This window comes from Amblyomma maculatum, chromosome 7 (genome assembly GCF_055883805.1).
Source record: "Amblyomma maculatum isolate TAMU_Amacu chromosome 7, ASM5588380v1, whole genome shotgun sequence".
Lineage (NCBI taxonomy): Eukaryota > Metazoa > Arthropoda > Arachnida > Ixodida > Ixodidae > Amblyomma > Amblyomma maculatum.
Genome location: NC_139350.1, coordinates 53985355 through 54001636, shown reverse-complemented (window position 1 = coordinate 54001636; position 16282 = coordinate 53985355). Strand labels below are relative to the sequence as shown.

The following is a 16282-nucleotide window of genomic DNA, read 5'->3' as shown; positions in this document are numbered from 1 at the left end:
CCGAAGCCCACCACTACGGCGTCACTCGTAGGTTGAGTCGCTTTGGAACGTTAAACCAAACCTTCCTACCTTGACATTAAAGTTTGACATCATAACAGGATACTGTGTTTCACTCTATTTCTTGTTGATGCCAGTTTTCGTAGAACCTATCGACTGTCTCGGCATCAAGGCTGGATGTAGGAGCGCAGGCCTGTGCAACGTTCAATTTGTACCTCTTAATAAAGCATATTACGGTCATTTCCATCATCTCGTTCATCATACCTAGCTCTCACCAGTCTGCTAAACCGCAATAGCATAGTAAGTGTCCGCCCTTAAATTTGTATCCTAGGTCCCCTTGCCCTTAATAAGCCCTATATGACTGGTCATTTATTACCCGCTAGGTACTCAAACAACGCTGTTAGGCTAGTTTGGCTGGATGTGGTTATAATGTTAGTCATTGTCAGGTTTAGTTTCCAACGGCGGTGGCATGTCCGAAGCCAGAGATCTTTAGCGCCTTCTGCTGCGTCACTGGTCTGCATTTTTAGTGACGTTCCTTCGCAGCTACAGCGGACTGGGGGCCGGGGATTGATTGCATTAAAATGCGAGTTGTTGGTCAAGTATTATGCAAGGGTTGCCACATCATGTAGAAGGGCTGGTTATTTGACTCTGGTCGCCGAGATCAGCATACTCCCATGCATGCCTATTTATTTCCATGAACACTCACATCTTTGTTTTTTATCCGATCGGGTATTCCACGGGAAGAGAAGAGACGGTATAGATGTTTGTTTGAATTTTACTGAGTTTTGCTACTACATAGCTACCTTAAAATGATTCTGTAAGTTAATTTGCACCTGACATCTGTAGTCTAAATGCAATTAACGTGACGAAAGACTGAAAACGCGCGAGTGATCCTCATTTTGAGATGTCTGGCAAGATCCTTAAAATGGATGTTAAATGAGAGTGGTGATAGAATCGATCCACGAAGGCCTACACTGGCTGCAGCCATGTGACCTTGCTTTTAATATTTCCAATTGCTAATAAAAGGGTTCGGTCTTGCAAATAATTCGTAAAGAAAGACAAGTGTTGCGAAACCACTGCTGTACACGAAGTGCAATATTGTGGTATGCGGAATAAAAAAGAAAACATCGTAAACGCTCCGAAATAATGGGCAAGTAAAATTCCTTTATTTACGTCCACTGTTTAAGGGATCAGCCATTTCATTTATTGCTAACTGCGAAGCGCACCTAACTGCTCCCGCCTCTACACGCCTCTCGGAGGCGCACATATCTCGCGCTGTTGCCAAGGTATATGTTGCTGCCTCACCCTGACTGTGTCGCCGCCGCACCAGCACACGTGACTCGATGGCGTTTATACCACGTGACCTTTTCTGTCCACGTCTGGCTAGAAGGTTTGACCAGTGAACTGTGCTGAGCAGCGCAGCCAGGGTGGAAGGGAGAGAATCACGTGACGTGTGCGTTGCCAGGTGACATATGCTGGCCGGTGTAGCTGAGAGCGCTCCACAGCTGCGCGGCTTTCGTGGGGTGCACCGGCGCAGCCAAAAATACATTGCACCTGAGCAGCGGAACTGACCGCATTTTCTAAACTCTCAAAATAATACGAGAATCGCCAAGGGTGAGAAACAAATTTTTGAATACATCGAGACCGCTTATAAGGGCCGGACTTTGTGGGGATTCACAATCCCCTTCCTCCATTGTAACGCCCGCGCGTAATTAACACGCGTGATTACGCGCGCTGGCAGAGAGGTTGGCGGAGGAGAGGGCATGCTGGCCACCCCCCGCCGCCTCCCGGGCCCCTGCGGCGACGCTGCCGCGGGCTTCCCTCTTTCCTGCCGGCGTAACCGGGAGGCCTCCTCTCCCGTTCCGTGTCGAGGAGCGCGACTGTAGCAACTCGCTCGGGTTCTTCGGCGAATGGGCGCGCACGCGCGCGGTTCATGATTTCTGCCGAGGAGACCACCGCCGTCACCGAGAATCGCACACTGACCGTAGGCACCGCAACGGGATGTGAGCGAGAAGCTGTGTCAGGTGAGCAGACACTTCCTCTCACCTACTTGACGCGCTTCCCTATTAGGTGGTTGTTATTTCACCCCCGTACGCGGCGTTCGCTCGCTACACGGTGGTTGTTCTTAATTGCTATTCCTTTGCCGTGTACTCGAGCAGTGCAATAAACTATGTTCGAGTACGTAACTCGGTGTTTGTCCCCTCTGGCCCGAACCCGCCGCAGTGGCGATTTCTCGCACCGCGGGTTGGGGGTCACAGCTCTGTCTGCTAGGGCTGGCACGTCGGGGCTAGAAGGCGACTCTAGCGTCTAGTCCCCTCGTGGCGCATTCTTGCGGGAGTAACACCCCCATATTATGGCGCCCAACGTGGGGCCAGAGGTGTGACAAATCGAGTGTCTGTGTGTGTACGACGCCACACATAGACTAGCCATGGCAGTGAGCAGGACTGACTTTTCAGTATCTTCTAACACTGCAGTGGTGATTGCACAACGGCAAGCAAGCAAGACCACCTTAACTGTTATTATTGCGAGAGATCAGGAGCTGACGCTAGCCACTGTGATCTTGTAATTTTCTGCGAGGGCAGGATGTCATCTCACACGACTCCACCGCTCTGTAGCAGGGTGACGCGCGGATGCTGGTGTGATGGGCATTCTCTCGTAGTGTTTTGACTTACCATGCTCTACGGGAGGACGGTCAACGTTGTAGCGTATGTACTTTTGCACGCGCACGTTGAAGGCATGAGAAGTGTTATTACTATCCTTTCTGCCGCGCCCGTTAGCCAGTTCGTCGCGATGGCTCGCAGCCTCAGAGAAGGGCCGGCCTACCCGGCTTCTCCGAGTTTAAGTGCTGACCGTTTTAATTCCATCAGTGCAGTGGGGAGCCTAGTCAGCCTTAAGGGAGCTTTATGAGGAAAGCGGTAGGATCCTGATTTTTTTATTTTATTTTGTCGACCAGTGTTCGACGGGCTCCGGGAGCCGAGCGGCGCGGCCGCGGCGCACAAAGGGCACGCTGGTATTGCTGCCTGCGCGGGCGCTACACAGCTTGTATTGCTGTGAGCGCGTTGGATCCCTGCCGTCAGTACTCCTATGGCACCTTGCGCAACCCTTTCCCCACGCGAAGGATACACATGAGTCCTTCGAGGTTGGTCACGCCACGCTGATACGAGCTATATCGCACGATGTGTGCATCGCTGAGCATGCGAACGGCCCTAAGACTTTTCTTCAAGTTGTGTCATTTCGCTGCTTAGTGATGTGCATGGTGACGTTGTCGAATGGGTAGAACTTGCTCTATAAGTTCGAAACAACGCCACGGTTGCTGCGTTGGGCGCACGCCGACGCGCGACAGAGCTGCAAGCAAAGATGGCGGCGCTAGACTTTTCACAAAGCGCACCGCATTCCGAGCCCCGCTGCGTGGCCCGAGGAGGACGCACTCCCCCACCAGTAGGCAGCTGCAGCGAGAGGCAAGGCTTGGGATTTCGAGCATCGCGCCTCGTTACGACTTGCGCCCACGGCAGACGTAACTCTGACCAATGCGCAGGGAGTAATTTCTTGTGCTGAATATAGATGGGACGCTCTGTTAATATTCAGCGCATTTTGCTTCCAGAGCAAGCACGCGCTTTCTCTTGGAAAAGATCGAGCGGTTGTAGATTTGAAAAAGAAAAAAAAATTAACTAGGGAAAAGACAGCATTGCAGCCAGCAAGGAGGGGAGCCGGCGGAGGCCATGACGACCGTTGCAGCATCGAGGAGCAGGCCGTCCAAGGAGTGGCGTTCCCGCAGCCAGAGCCGGCTGTCACCGTCAACCGGGCCAAGACAAACGGTTTCCGGTCGGCTACGGAGCGAGCCAGCCGGAGTTCGTGGAACAGGCCCCTGCGTCCAGCACGACGAAAGCTGCAGCAAAGAGCCCGCCTCGGCGCCGTTCGGTGCTCGCGGCCGTGGCTTCACCAGCAGAAGCAGCTTGGCGCCCCGCTGCCCTCGCCATCGGCGGCGTCAACGACTGAGGGAAAAGAGGCCGACCGGGGGCGAGCGGACGACCCGCTGAGGGGGGCCTGCAGCATGCTACGCAACGCGAAGACGCAGTTCCTAACCGTTCCCCGGCAGGCTGCCCTGGCTGACCGACGATGAATGCAGTAGCAGGTGAAGAAGCGGGACCTGCGGCCGCCGCACGTGTGCCCCCAGCTCCAAGGTCGTCTCCTGTGGTCGTCGGCCTTGCCTCCCCCTCCGATACCCGTGGCTGTGAGCTGTCTGCAACTTTTTGTATATTGGCACTTTTCTTTGGGTTTAAACGGTTTTCTTTGTGTTTAAAAGTTAAACGGCGTTTAGCCGGCCCCCTCGATATATCCCTCGGTGAACGTGACTACTTTTAGCCGTACGGCGGTTTTAAGGAGGGGGGGATGTGGGGATTCACAATCCCCTTCCTCCATTGTAACGCCCGCGCGTAATTAACACGCGTGATTACGCGCGCTGGCAGAGAGGTTGGCGGAGGAGAGGGCATGCTGGCCACCCCCCGCCGCCTCCCGGGCCCCTGCGGCGACGCTGCCGCGGGCTTCCCTCTTTCCTGCCGGCGTAACCGGGAGGCCTCCTCTCCCGTTCCGTGTCGAGGAGCGCGACTGTAGCAACTCGCTCGGGTTCTTCGGCGAATGGGCGCGCACGCGCGCGGTTCATGATTTCTGCCGAGGAGACCACCGCCGTCACCGAGAATCGCACACTGACCGTAGGCACCGCAACGGGATGTGAGCGAGAAGCTGTGTCAGGTGAGCAGACACTTCCTCTCACCTACTTGACGCGCTTCCCTATTAGGTGGTTGTTATTTCACCCCCGTACGCGGCGTTCGCTCGCTACACGGTGGTTGTTCTTAATTGCTATTCCTTTGCCGTGTACTCGAGCAGTGTAATAAACTCTTGTTCGAGTACGCAACTCGTGTTTGTCCCCTCTGGCCCGAACCCGCCGCAGTGGCGATTTCTCGCACCGCGGGTTGGGGGTCACAGCTCTGTCTGCTAGGGCTGGCACGTCGGGGCTAGAAGGCGACTGTAGCCTCTAGCCCCCCCGTGGCGCATATTCTCTCTTCTTACGAGAATGAACACCCCCATAACTTATAACGAGCGCTTGCTTATTAAGTACGAGAGTGGAGTTTCCGTCAGAACGTGCATTATGGCTATGGCACTCTGCTCCTATAAATTAACCAGAGCATCCTTTTAAATAAAGTGTTGACCCTTCAATAAAACAGGCTGCACGGTCAATCGGCGCGTGTATCCCGGCTTGGGGAAGCGCGTACATAGAAGCAAAAGAGTGGTCATTACGCGCGATAAATGGACAGCGTTGAAATCGAAACGTATGTACATGGCTGGTGATGAAACACCCTCCCTGACGAGAGGTCTGAAGAGCAGACATGAGGTATGCCTTGCTGGCCCACCAGGACCATGGTGTGCATCGATCGCCGGCAAAATCGGATTTGTCCGCTTTCTGCGCTGCCATCGCATGGAGGCCGGGTGCATATGCGCACACTATGCTCTGTGGTAGTTTCACCGCTAATTCCTTCTTAAGAATCGAAAAGATGGATGGTTACCTGCCACCAGATGCCGTGAAAACTTAAACCGCTATCGTTATCACTGCGTTTGTAGAACGGTTGGTGTCCAAAATGTGTTTCTGGTAAGAACAGATGGTCATGCGGGAGAGTTTAGAAAGCTGCTTCTAATGTGTGCTCTGAAGAAACTACCATCGGCAAGCCACAATTTAAGGAAAGAAACGTCTATTTTGTTGAACTTTGCTTTTTTTTGTCGGAAATAGGGCAATAAGTCCAATTACTAGGAACTTCGGACACAACGGAATCCATGTAACCGTGAAGTTCCTTATAAGAGGGCTCGACTGTACTACCTGCCATCTTGTTTAAGAGGTAACAGAGTTCAGTCAAACAGTATAGTAAGTTAGCAAGATCCACCAGTGTCCAGATGTCCACCCCTACTCTTCTTCTCTTCGTACTATGCCGCGAAAGCGATCTCCATACTCCGAGAGTCCACTTCATAGCCCGCTTCGCCCACTCTCTGCGTGTAATAAAATCACACAAGCTGGTGCGCACAGCAAACTGTAACAAAATGTACGCCAGAAAGGGCCATCGCTAGCGTTTCATTCGCTGTGACACCTGGAGAGGCACTTTTCAGTGCTGAAACACTAGACCATGTAGTGCTAAATCCTAATCATGTAGTGTGTGTGTGTGTGTGTGTGTGTGTGTGCGTGTGCGTGTGCATGTGTGTGTGTGTGTGTGTGTGTGTGTGTGTGTGTGTGTGTGTGTGTGTGTGTGTGTGTGTGTGTGTGTGTGTGTGTGTGTGTGTGTGTGTGTGTGTGTGTGTGTGTGTGTGTGTGTGTGTGTGTGTGTGTGTGCTTGCGTTCCTTGTCCTTGAAGTGACTTTGTCAGCCTAGCATAGCAACAGCATGGCAACAGTCAAATAAACAAACAAAAGCCGTTGTAGCGGAGCCACTGTTTTGCTTTGTGGGCTGCATATCGTCGTATTCATCGACGTCCACCTATGTGCCTATGTGCAATGAATCCAAATGCCGTTATAGCTTTTCCCTCTTAATGAGCGTAAAGTTGAGACGACCTGACTAATGGCTTGCACCCCCCCCCTCCCCCCATTTTGGTCAATTATCAAGCAACATTAGGCCGGACAGTCAATTATTGTTTACAGAGGGTCGAGGTTTGAGCGCTTTAGCACGATGCTACGTTGGATGGCGGAGTCAAATTATTATTTTTTTGGTCGAAAATGTGTGGGCGGCAAAGAAGATGACGCTGCGGTCGTTTTCTTGCATGTGTTCTCCTTGCTCTACGTCATACAAGTGCGGCTGTTGTGCAGTAATTCAGATCGAAGTGCAAGCATTTTATAAATTTCTCCAAAATATGACTGCCGACAAAAACAAGTTGCCAATTAGTAAGTACGCTTGCTTCTGTGTGCGGTTAGAGCTTGAAGCTGTCCTTGCACAGAATGCCTATATCTGGGTATCTAAGTGGCATCTTTCGCGTTGCTCCGCGAATGCATATTTTCTGTATTTATTTTGTTATCTTTAGGAATTGGACCTTTTAGCCGTCTTTCATATCGTCACGTGACGCCTTCTGCGCTTTAAACAGTGCCGCGTCTAGAATATGGCAGAGGGGTCATTTACGTCGGCCGCGCTTAAAGCGTGCTCTCGTGGTGCAGATGGAGTTCGAGCTGGAGAGCGCCAACTACCCCAGCGACTACGAGGATGGCACGGACTGCGTGTACACCGTCCGGCGAGCGCACGGCAATATCTGTCAGATGGCGGTTACATTCCTCGACTTCCAGCTGCAGCCGTCCGACTCGTGTCGGGGTGACTACCTGGCCATAGACGGCACGCGTGTCTGCGGTGCTGTCCTGCCCGGAACAGTCCGTGAGTTTCCATCATCATCGCAGCAGCCACAATAAGCGCATACAGTCCAGCGAGATTTAAAGGCTATCGCGCGAGCGTCGAACAAGAATATGAACAGCACCGACAGCGCCATGTCCCAGAATCCTCTCCCGCGGCGAGGGAGGTATCAGGCCAGCTTCCATTGCTCTCTTGGCCGTTCCTTAAGAAGCCACAATTGCCCCCTCGGCTAGTAGATTTCTTTTTTTTTTTGGTCCAGCGAACAGGCAGTTATCGTGTAGCACGTGACGTATTTTCCCCAATTTTTGTTATCGTCCTCGAAGATAACAGGTAACCAAGCCCGCACTTTATCACAACGAATGGAAAGCTTAAAATAGAAAGTAAGGGTGGCGAGTTCACCGCAGGGGAGATAATTGTAGCATAGAACTGCGAACGAGGGAGAGAAGAAGGCGAAATCGTTATTTCCCCTGTTCCGAAACCGGCCGCTAGGCGCCTGGAACGCTAGGCAGGTCGACGCTTGCGCGATAACCTTGAAATCACTCTAGGCTATCATTATGCCACGGGCGGATGGGGGTGAAGGGTCGGGGGAAGAAGAGGGGGGGGGGAGGGAGGGCTGGAGGCGGGAGGCATGGAAGGGGTCTTATCGCCAATATCTTTACAAGTTCGTTTATTGTCAGTATTCAATGAAACGACGCGCGATGAAAAAGGTATATACGAAGGTTTTAGGGCTGTTATTTTAATCTCACTCGTAATTACTGCCTCAAGATCCAATTGTTAGCTTTCGCACCCACTACGTCATGGCGTCTATGTTCCCATCTCTCCCTACCAGTAACCCGAATCCTCCAGGTTTTGCAAGAAGCATGGGGTGCGGCGCCGTGTAGTTATTGGTGCATGGCATTCTAATTATAGATGCTGCGAATAAGGTGGGTGTTCTTCATTCATTCCGCCAACATAGGTAACGTCCCAGTCGCAAGTCTATAAAGCAGTGCGGACTTATTGCAACATTCTGATGTCATACTTCCGATGCCATCGCCTCTGCGGGAATAGTGAAAGGAGCAGAGTAAAACACTTCCATACCAATCCATCTTTTTTGCATATCGCTTGTTTTAAAAAGACAGAAGCATGCGAATCCGATCGCCAAAAGCAGACTCCTGCAGCTCATGCATAACATCCAAATATTGCGCGCTTCGAGGCTCTCTTTGGAATAGATTTCGTTTTTACATCGCAAAAGAGAAAACAGTCGGAATGTGTTCGGTGTTTTGGTTGGGTGCGGTGACTGCAGTTCGCAGACGCATGTAATGCTGCGCCCGAAATCAGTGTGCAGTACAGCTGAAATGCTCCAATATCATTAAGCACAGTCTGTGACCTTGAGAAAGTTGAACGGCGAACAGAGACTGTTCGTTCTCAGCGCCGATCAAGTATCCGCGAATGAGAGGTAAGATGAAGCATTTCAGTATCATCCCACGTCAGACATGCTTTCGAAAGGGCCACAGTGACCCTCCACTTTCTACCCCTGAGACGCCAAGTATTATAATGCCCCAACGCATGAAGAAAATAACAGGACATGAACCGAGTATGAACAAATTTTTCCTTGTGGGATTTCTTCTTTCAAATGGTTCTTTAGACATACAAGGACAGCACATCGCATTGCCTGCAGATTTTAATAATTCAGTATTGAATTCCTTCTCCTGAAGTAGGTTGTTGCAGTCAATTTAAACTCTGTATCACGAGCACTCATCCACTGTTGCAGCCTCAAACCCTATAATACCTGTTTTCTTAAGCAGATTAGACCTTCCTTCATTAAGGCCACAAGAATGTGCGATGGCGCTAATTAATACTAGTAGTGTCTGCTTCCTTGCGTTAGGTTCAAGTATAAGCTCTTCCGAGATTTTGTTAAGCGTAAGCTGCCCTAATTTGGCAAATTAGAAGCGCGTTTCTCTATCGAAACCTCGAGCAGCACGCCTCAGCCGCAGCAACCGATTAGAGACAGGGTTCGACGAGATTCACTGCAGACGCGCCTCTTGCGCTGAAGCATGTGACACTCTCCGAATACGCTTGAGACACGTCGGACACGCATCCGGCGGTGCCGCGTGCGGCACACTGGAGCCGCACTTGCATGAAAGCGGCAGTAGCGCGTCGTATTTCCTGGCGAGTCGACTTCAGCTGCTGAGTAACCTTTTACACGTTTGTGCAATCTTCGCCACCCTTTCTAGCGCGATCGAGCGGCGCATAGCTATACAAACAGAGCGTGAGGTTCCTTTATTAAGGGGAAAGCCTTGCTTGGCTCTTTGCGGAAACGTCTCCGCAAAACGCGGAAGTCAAAAATTGAAACTAAATGTAAAAAGTGTGTTATGACGTCACATTAAGATGAAATTGTAGTCATTAGTGGGTGTGTAATCACAATTCGTATATAAATGTCATGCCATGCCTAGTCATGTCATGTGAGTCATTATAGTCATCAGGTCAGATAGGAGGTCCAATGTGCATGGCTATGGAGTCCATGACTTGTGTAAGTTAATGACAACGACTAGTCTCTAGTCATAACTCTCAAAAGTGCTGAGTCACGAGACTCTAGGAGCTAATAAAGAGCACCCAACGTAAATCGTACATGCGTGTCTCCAATGCGGATCTCTGCAGTGCTCTTAAAGTTTTTTCGTGTCGATGCGCCATTACACCGCTAAGGCTGTCACCGAGGTCAGCAAGCCTTCCTTTGCCTTACCGAAAAAAGACTAGGAAAACTTCTTAAAAGCTGTCTGTCATGAGTGCAAGGCAGTAGTCTTTTTTTATTTTACTCTGGGGCGTGCGCACGTTACACTAGAATACATATATGATTGGCTATTCATAGAAGCAAAACAATATGTTCGTGTCGAGCGTTTGTCATGTCTTCTTTGTCTTGGTCTTCGTGTGAAGCGCTAGGTTTTCAGCATTACGGCACCTTGCCAAGATTCCTGGTTCTATGCGTAACTTTGGCGCGAAAGCAGTGTCACACAGACATGTCTAGTTGGTACAAGAATTCACCTGAAAACCATGAGGAGATGTCCAATTTTAATTTTCATCGTTTGGGGCTCACTTCTCCAGCGTCAGATGGTGAAGCAGGCTGTGCCACACCAAGTGTGGCGAACAGGTGGTGCCGCGTCCTGTACACGCCGCCACAGAGAAGGTCGGAAGCCGCCATATTGCGCGCGATCTGCTTTTACTATACGGAATCGGGGAGAAGGCAACATATACAGTTTATTATGCGTATCTGTAGGAAGTCGACTTGACTTCGTCGGTCTACCCCCACCTGTCGGATAAAAGTGACGTGCCGCACTGGTGCATTGTTCCTGCTTGCACGTACAGTCTTTTTCAAAAATATATGGCCCAAGGGGTTCGCTTCTAGGCACTCTAAGTCCCTGGAAGCAATGCTAGTATATATAGGTAAACATAGAGAAGAATGGGGACTAGATTTGTCATCAACGAGATTTCGGACGGTGCAGGTGTCTACCAAGCCTCGTTATCGATCTTGGAAGCAAAACCCCTGGGCCGTATATTTTTGACAAAGACAGATGACTGAGAAAGAGAGACAAAGAAACAGAAGAAGGGAATAGGCCGGAAGGGTAACTAGGCGATGCCCAGTAGTCTAACGTACACGTTCAGAGGGAAATAAGTGCATAATAAAGAAACAAAACGAAGGATGACTGAGAAAGAGAGACAAAAAAAAAAAACAGAAGATCGGAATAGGAAGGAAGGATAACTAGGCGATGCCCAGTACTCTTCCGTACACGTGCAGAGGGGAATGTACATGAGTGCTTCAGACAACGTGCAGTTGCACGAAAAAAGACACACACACGACAGGACGAGCGCAAACTGCGACGCGCCAGAAAGTTCGAGCGATTCGCTAGGAAATTAATGTACACGTGGCTGCGTAACTGCCGAAACCTTTCAATGTAACACTGCTTACGTATACGCACAAGCCCTATCGAAAGTTATCGACAGCTTATAGCGAAGTTGCGCAATGACCGTTTCAAAGCGTTTCTGTCGATTTTCAAAACTGCACCGCTGTAACGGCCGACACGGTACGCCATCACTCGTTTTAAAAATCGCGTGCATCAAGAATACCAGAAGCGCTTCGAAGAAGCGCTTTGGGTATCGGAACGTATACCGCGATATACCAGCTTGTAGGACGACGACAAACTACAAAGACACGGCTGATGCCGAGATTCTGAAAAGCTGCATCCGCGTCTCTTAATGCGTGCGAGGCAGACTAAGAGACAGTGAGCATTCTCGCAGGCTTGATGGATTTCCGGGAGCCGCAGAAGGTGATGCGCTTCCACACGGACGACTCTCTGCGTGACCGCGGATTCCACATCGCCGTCCGCCAGAACGAGTGCGATGATCCCACTGCCACTCCGCAGGACGAGGACGGCTGTGACGAGACCATCAACAAGCAGGAGGCCATGCTGCAGAGTGTCAACTTCCCGGGAAACTACGCAAACAACCTGGAATGCAGGTGCGGCGCAAGTCATTCTGGCAGAGAGTCGCGTTTACTGAATGCGTTGCAGCAGCAGAACGGCCCTGCAGTCCTCTAATTGAGTGCGACCGTTTCAATAACTGCTAAGTGATCGCGGCTCTGCAGGGTATGGTCGAATATGGTACAGAGGGCTATAGTCGAGTAGAGTATAGTTGGAAATCAAAACTGCAGCTCAGAATCCCTCGAGAGAGGCCTTCTGACCAATGGCGTCGTCCAGCTGTCATGGCTAATTCGGTTATTCTGTTGTGAATTCTCTTGTCCAGCCCCTGCGATCTCACGTTAGGGGGGAGGGGGGGGGGAAGGAAATTATTGACAACGTCAGGACTGTCGGTCCATGCCATTCACTGTGGAGCATCTATTAGAGACATTTGTCGCTTCGTTCTTAAATTTATAACCCAAGAACTAAGTCGCACAGAAATAGCATAAAGGAAATTACTAAAAGGTTAATAATAATGTCTCGCACTAAGGACATCAGTGAGACTGGCGCAGAGCTGAAATGATTTTTTGGGTGCATTTGTGCTTACAGACGGAAAACAACTTGGCGGCAGTAACAAGCGCACTAGACAAGCGTCGCATTAGAATGCCTGTCGCTCCTGGGCCCTCTATATTTGTAAATGGCTGGAGTTATCCAGATAGCGCGCTGTTTACCGTCCGAGAGCAGCTCTGAACGTCTTAAAATCGGTTGCGCTTTGTCGCATCCACTGAGAACAGTGCGTGTGTGTGTGTGTGTGGGGGGGGGGGGGGGTTCTGAGAGAGAGAGTGTGTGTGCGTGCGTGCATGCGTGATTGTGTGTGTGACAGAGAGAGAGGTGGCGGTTCTTTGTTCTGTCCGTGTCCATTCCCACTGGTTCTCTGTCATTTGTAGCTGAAGAAAGTGCGTTACTGGGCTAGTCGGTCAGTCACGGTAAATAAAAGGTGCGCTGCACACAAAGGGACACGGACGAGCGGTTTGCCTTCTGGTCCGCGTCTCTTTGTGCGCGGTACCCTCTTTCATTTACCATTTGTAGCTACTTCTAGTGACATGGTACGTAGAAGTCACGCTGACCTTGTCGATAAATGCGTCCCATACCCAGGTCCGTTCACGATGACGGATGACAGATCACAGTTACTAGCTTTAGCAGCGCCAGTCCTATGTGGTTGGTTTTTGGACATTAATCTATTTAGAGAAAAGGAGAGGACAACCAAAAGCAAGACATATTTTCTTTTATTTTGTCCTTTGTCCTACTCAGTGGAATTGGCAGAGGCACGTTTTTTTTTTCGTCCCTTTTCTAAGCTTCGCAGTATTCTGTCATTTGCGCCAAATGAGATAGCACTCATGTTTTAATACGAGTGCCAAGTGCGGCCGAGTGAAATGGAAACTAAATGAATAGTGGCGGCACCTTGCATAGCATAGCGAGCGAACCGACGATAAAATTATTTCTTGTGTGACAAACAATAACACGGCAGGGAGAACGCCGGCTGCCTTAAACAAAGCAGGCTGTTTCAGAATTGTGCGGAGCGAAGCTAGACGCAATGCGGATCCTCGCTGTGCAGGTACACGGTGCGCAAGATGAGCTCGTCGGTATGCCGCCTGGAGATGAACTTCGAGCGCTTCGATGTGGAGTCGAGCACCGACTGCGAGTACGACTACCTGGACATTGACGGTCATCGCCTGTGCGGAATCTTCTCCAGGAATACCACAGGTATGACTTCTATAGCTATAGCAACGCTGACGCAAACGATGGAGCAAATATACAAGCACAGCTCACATCGAGACCCTTGTGCCTGCCATGGGGCTTCATTCAGAGCTTGGTAAATAGATACACAGTTGTCTAATTTTGACAAAGAAAAAAAATAAAATTTATTAACTGCTGTATTCAATTCACATTGATATTTGAAATTTCATGTGACGTTCGGTGAGAAATGCAATTTTTGGTTGCAACTGCGTTTGTTTATCTTATTCACTTCTTCTAAGACCCGGGTATGGGGCATACGCATTTGGATGTACAGCGAGAGCTCGGCGTTGTGCCTCGACAGGTGCCAGTAGTTGAGCCTGTCTTGTTCAGGACCTGCGCCTGGCGCTGAAGCAACACACTGCCTGATGTTCGTTATTCGGGTACCTTCTTTGCATGTTACTCCGTTTTGGGCCGCGAGAACGACGCCTGCGAGGGTCGGTTCTTCAGATTTGCGAGAACACAGAAGTCGGATCAGCTCCTCCCGAACTTTCACTGGGGGGTGTCTAACGGAGCTCTATTACTGGTAACCTTGTAGCTAGGGCCACTTTAACAAACCTTTAGCGCATCGGAATGGACGCTGGCATGAGGCGCGCCAATTACAAGTGCCTGACCTCTTCGTGCATCCTTCTTGCGGTCAAAAGGTTTGAGCTCGCAGCGTCAATTTGAATATCAACGAGCTTAGCTGTTGCGGAAAAGGTTTCCAGCTGTTAGGAGGGAGTCTGAGGTCCGCTAAAGTTGGGGTTTTATTAACCAAGTCCATCGAAAAGGTGGAAGTGGAAGGGGAGGATGAAAAGCCAAGGTAGAGATGTAACCGGAGGTATGAGGCGGCTAATGCAAGGAGCTCGATCCATTCTCACGGGGGCGCTGCGGCGACGACGAGGGGCGATACAAACTGGAAGATGAGTACCCATTTGGACGTAGCCGTAGCGATGAACATGTACTGACAACGGGGCGAGCCTTATTCACGCAAAATGATGCCAATCTATTCGTTAAACATATTACTGTGACAGAGATAGAAAAACTTTAATATTGGAACCATTGGCCTGCAAGACGGCTCTTAATATCATTGCAATCCTTCTGTCGGGCTGTTAGAAATTTAGTTATATGAGAGCAGGTTATCCAGCTTTCACATTGCGATTGTCGAAGAGGTGATTTAAATGTCGGATTCTTACCCTTCCCTCAATGACGAAGCTACTGATATGGTCGAAAGTTGCTGAGCTTTTAAATGAGATTCGGGGATTCAAATTAGATTCGGTTTGTCCAAGTACTTCGTGTGTTTGTATCAAATAATTGAACACATTTACTAGCTCGGCATGGTACGAGCCGTATTTAGATCAAAGGCCGCCACTGTCAATATTTCTTCGCTATTTGCCTTGCGGGGTGCACTGCGTCTGTTCTGCGGCATTTTGAAGGCATGCCTTAAAGTTAGCCACATCGGTTAAGGTGTGCTTAATATGTCCGCAACAGCAGTGATTTTTGAAGCGTAATGCGTTTACGCAAACGCTCACCGTTGGGCAGCACTTAAATTTTCTTTGTGCGCTGTTGTGTTTTCCACCCGTGAACTATACTTGTGGAACCAGCTTCTTTGAGCCGCCAACTGGTGACATCATAGCGACCTCACACCTGTTCCTTTCTGGGGCTGTTCGAACTTATTGACGCATACCATGCCTTTATTCGTGGTCGCACTGTTGCCTACGAGCCGTGACATATCGGTGACCCACGGGGAATTCAGCATGCGAGAATTTCATTTATTTGCGTCGTAATGATCACTGGCACTGGTGGCTGCTGGGGCATCTTAAGGCAAAAACATTTCAGAACCGTGCTCTATACGCGCTGGACCAGCACTGAAACCGATGTACACACACAGCTCATCGAACGCAAAGAAAAAAAAATAACAAGAAGAAACCGACAAGTAAATTAATCACATGGGCAGCGTCATCAAAGAATGGGCTCCTGGGTTCGGTTAGGCTTATAGTGGCATCTGAGTGGCGGCCTATAAAGATCAGGGGCTGGTATGTATATTATGCACAGTGAAGAGAAGAGAGGCCATGTGTTACTTATAATCATTGTCAATTATGCGGACAATATCCTCTTTTTTTTTTTGCAATTCATGCAGCTTTGATAGATTCGTAAGAGTTGTGGTCCGCTTGAGTAAGTGGCAGTACATGAGTTCTGATGGCAATAGGTAGTTATATAATAATTTCCTAACGGCGGGAGACAAGAAAAACGTTTTCTGGAAAGCGTGCGACACTGCACACCTGATCTCAATGACAATCATATATGACCGTCGCAGCACACGTTTTTCTCTATTGTTACACCTGAACATTTTACCGAAGGAACTCTGTCTATATCTGTGCCACCGAATATTAGGGCATACAAACGTATGGAGTGGCTGTTTTTTGGTCGAAATAAAACTGCTTTCGTCTTCATGGTGTTTATTTTCAGTGGTGCGGTTATTTTCTGTGTATGTAATTTCTTAAGTGTTCTGTTAACACAGGTTATAGTTGTTGCTATGCACAGTATGGGGACGTATTTTCTTTTTCTTTTTCTTTGGGAGGGGGCGGGGGTATATTAACGATTTAATTCGTAACGGGTGTTAGTTATGCTGCGTTTGCGGCGGAAAGAGATAGATTTCCGTTTGTTTAAATTAGGGAGTCATGTCTCATTTAACCCAGCACGATGGGATAAA

The 16282-nt window shown here is 49.6% G+C and overlaps 1 protein-coding gene across 1 annotated transcript in view; it reads left to right on the top strand.

Annotated features, from left to right (window-relative positions):
• The window catches only part of LOC146183224 (cubilin-like), a 184804-nt gene that overhangs the window by 82800 nt on the left and 85722 nt on the right, over positions 1 to 16282 (top strand). The window contains exons 10-12 of the mRNA XM_084608348.1: positions 7183 to 7393; positions 11639 to 11858; positions 13412 to 13560. Of these exons, the coding sequence (XP_084464474.1) occupies positions 7183 to 7393; positions 11639 to 11858; positions 13412 to 13560 (580 nt within the window). The remainder of the gene's footprint in view (positions 1 to 7182; positions 7394 to 11638; positions 11859 to 13411; positions 13561 to 16282) is intronic.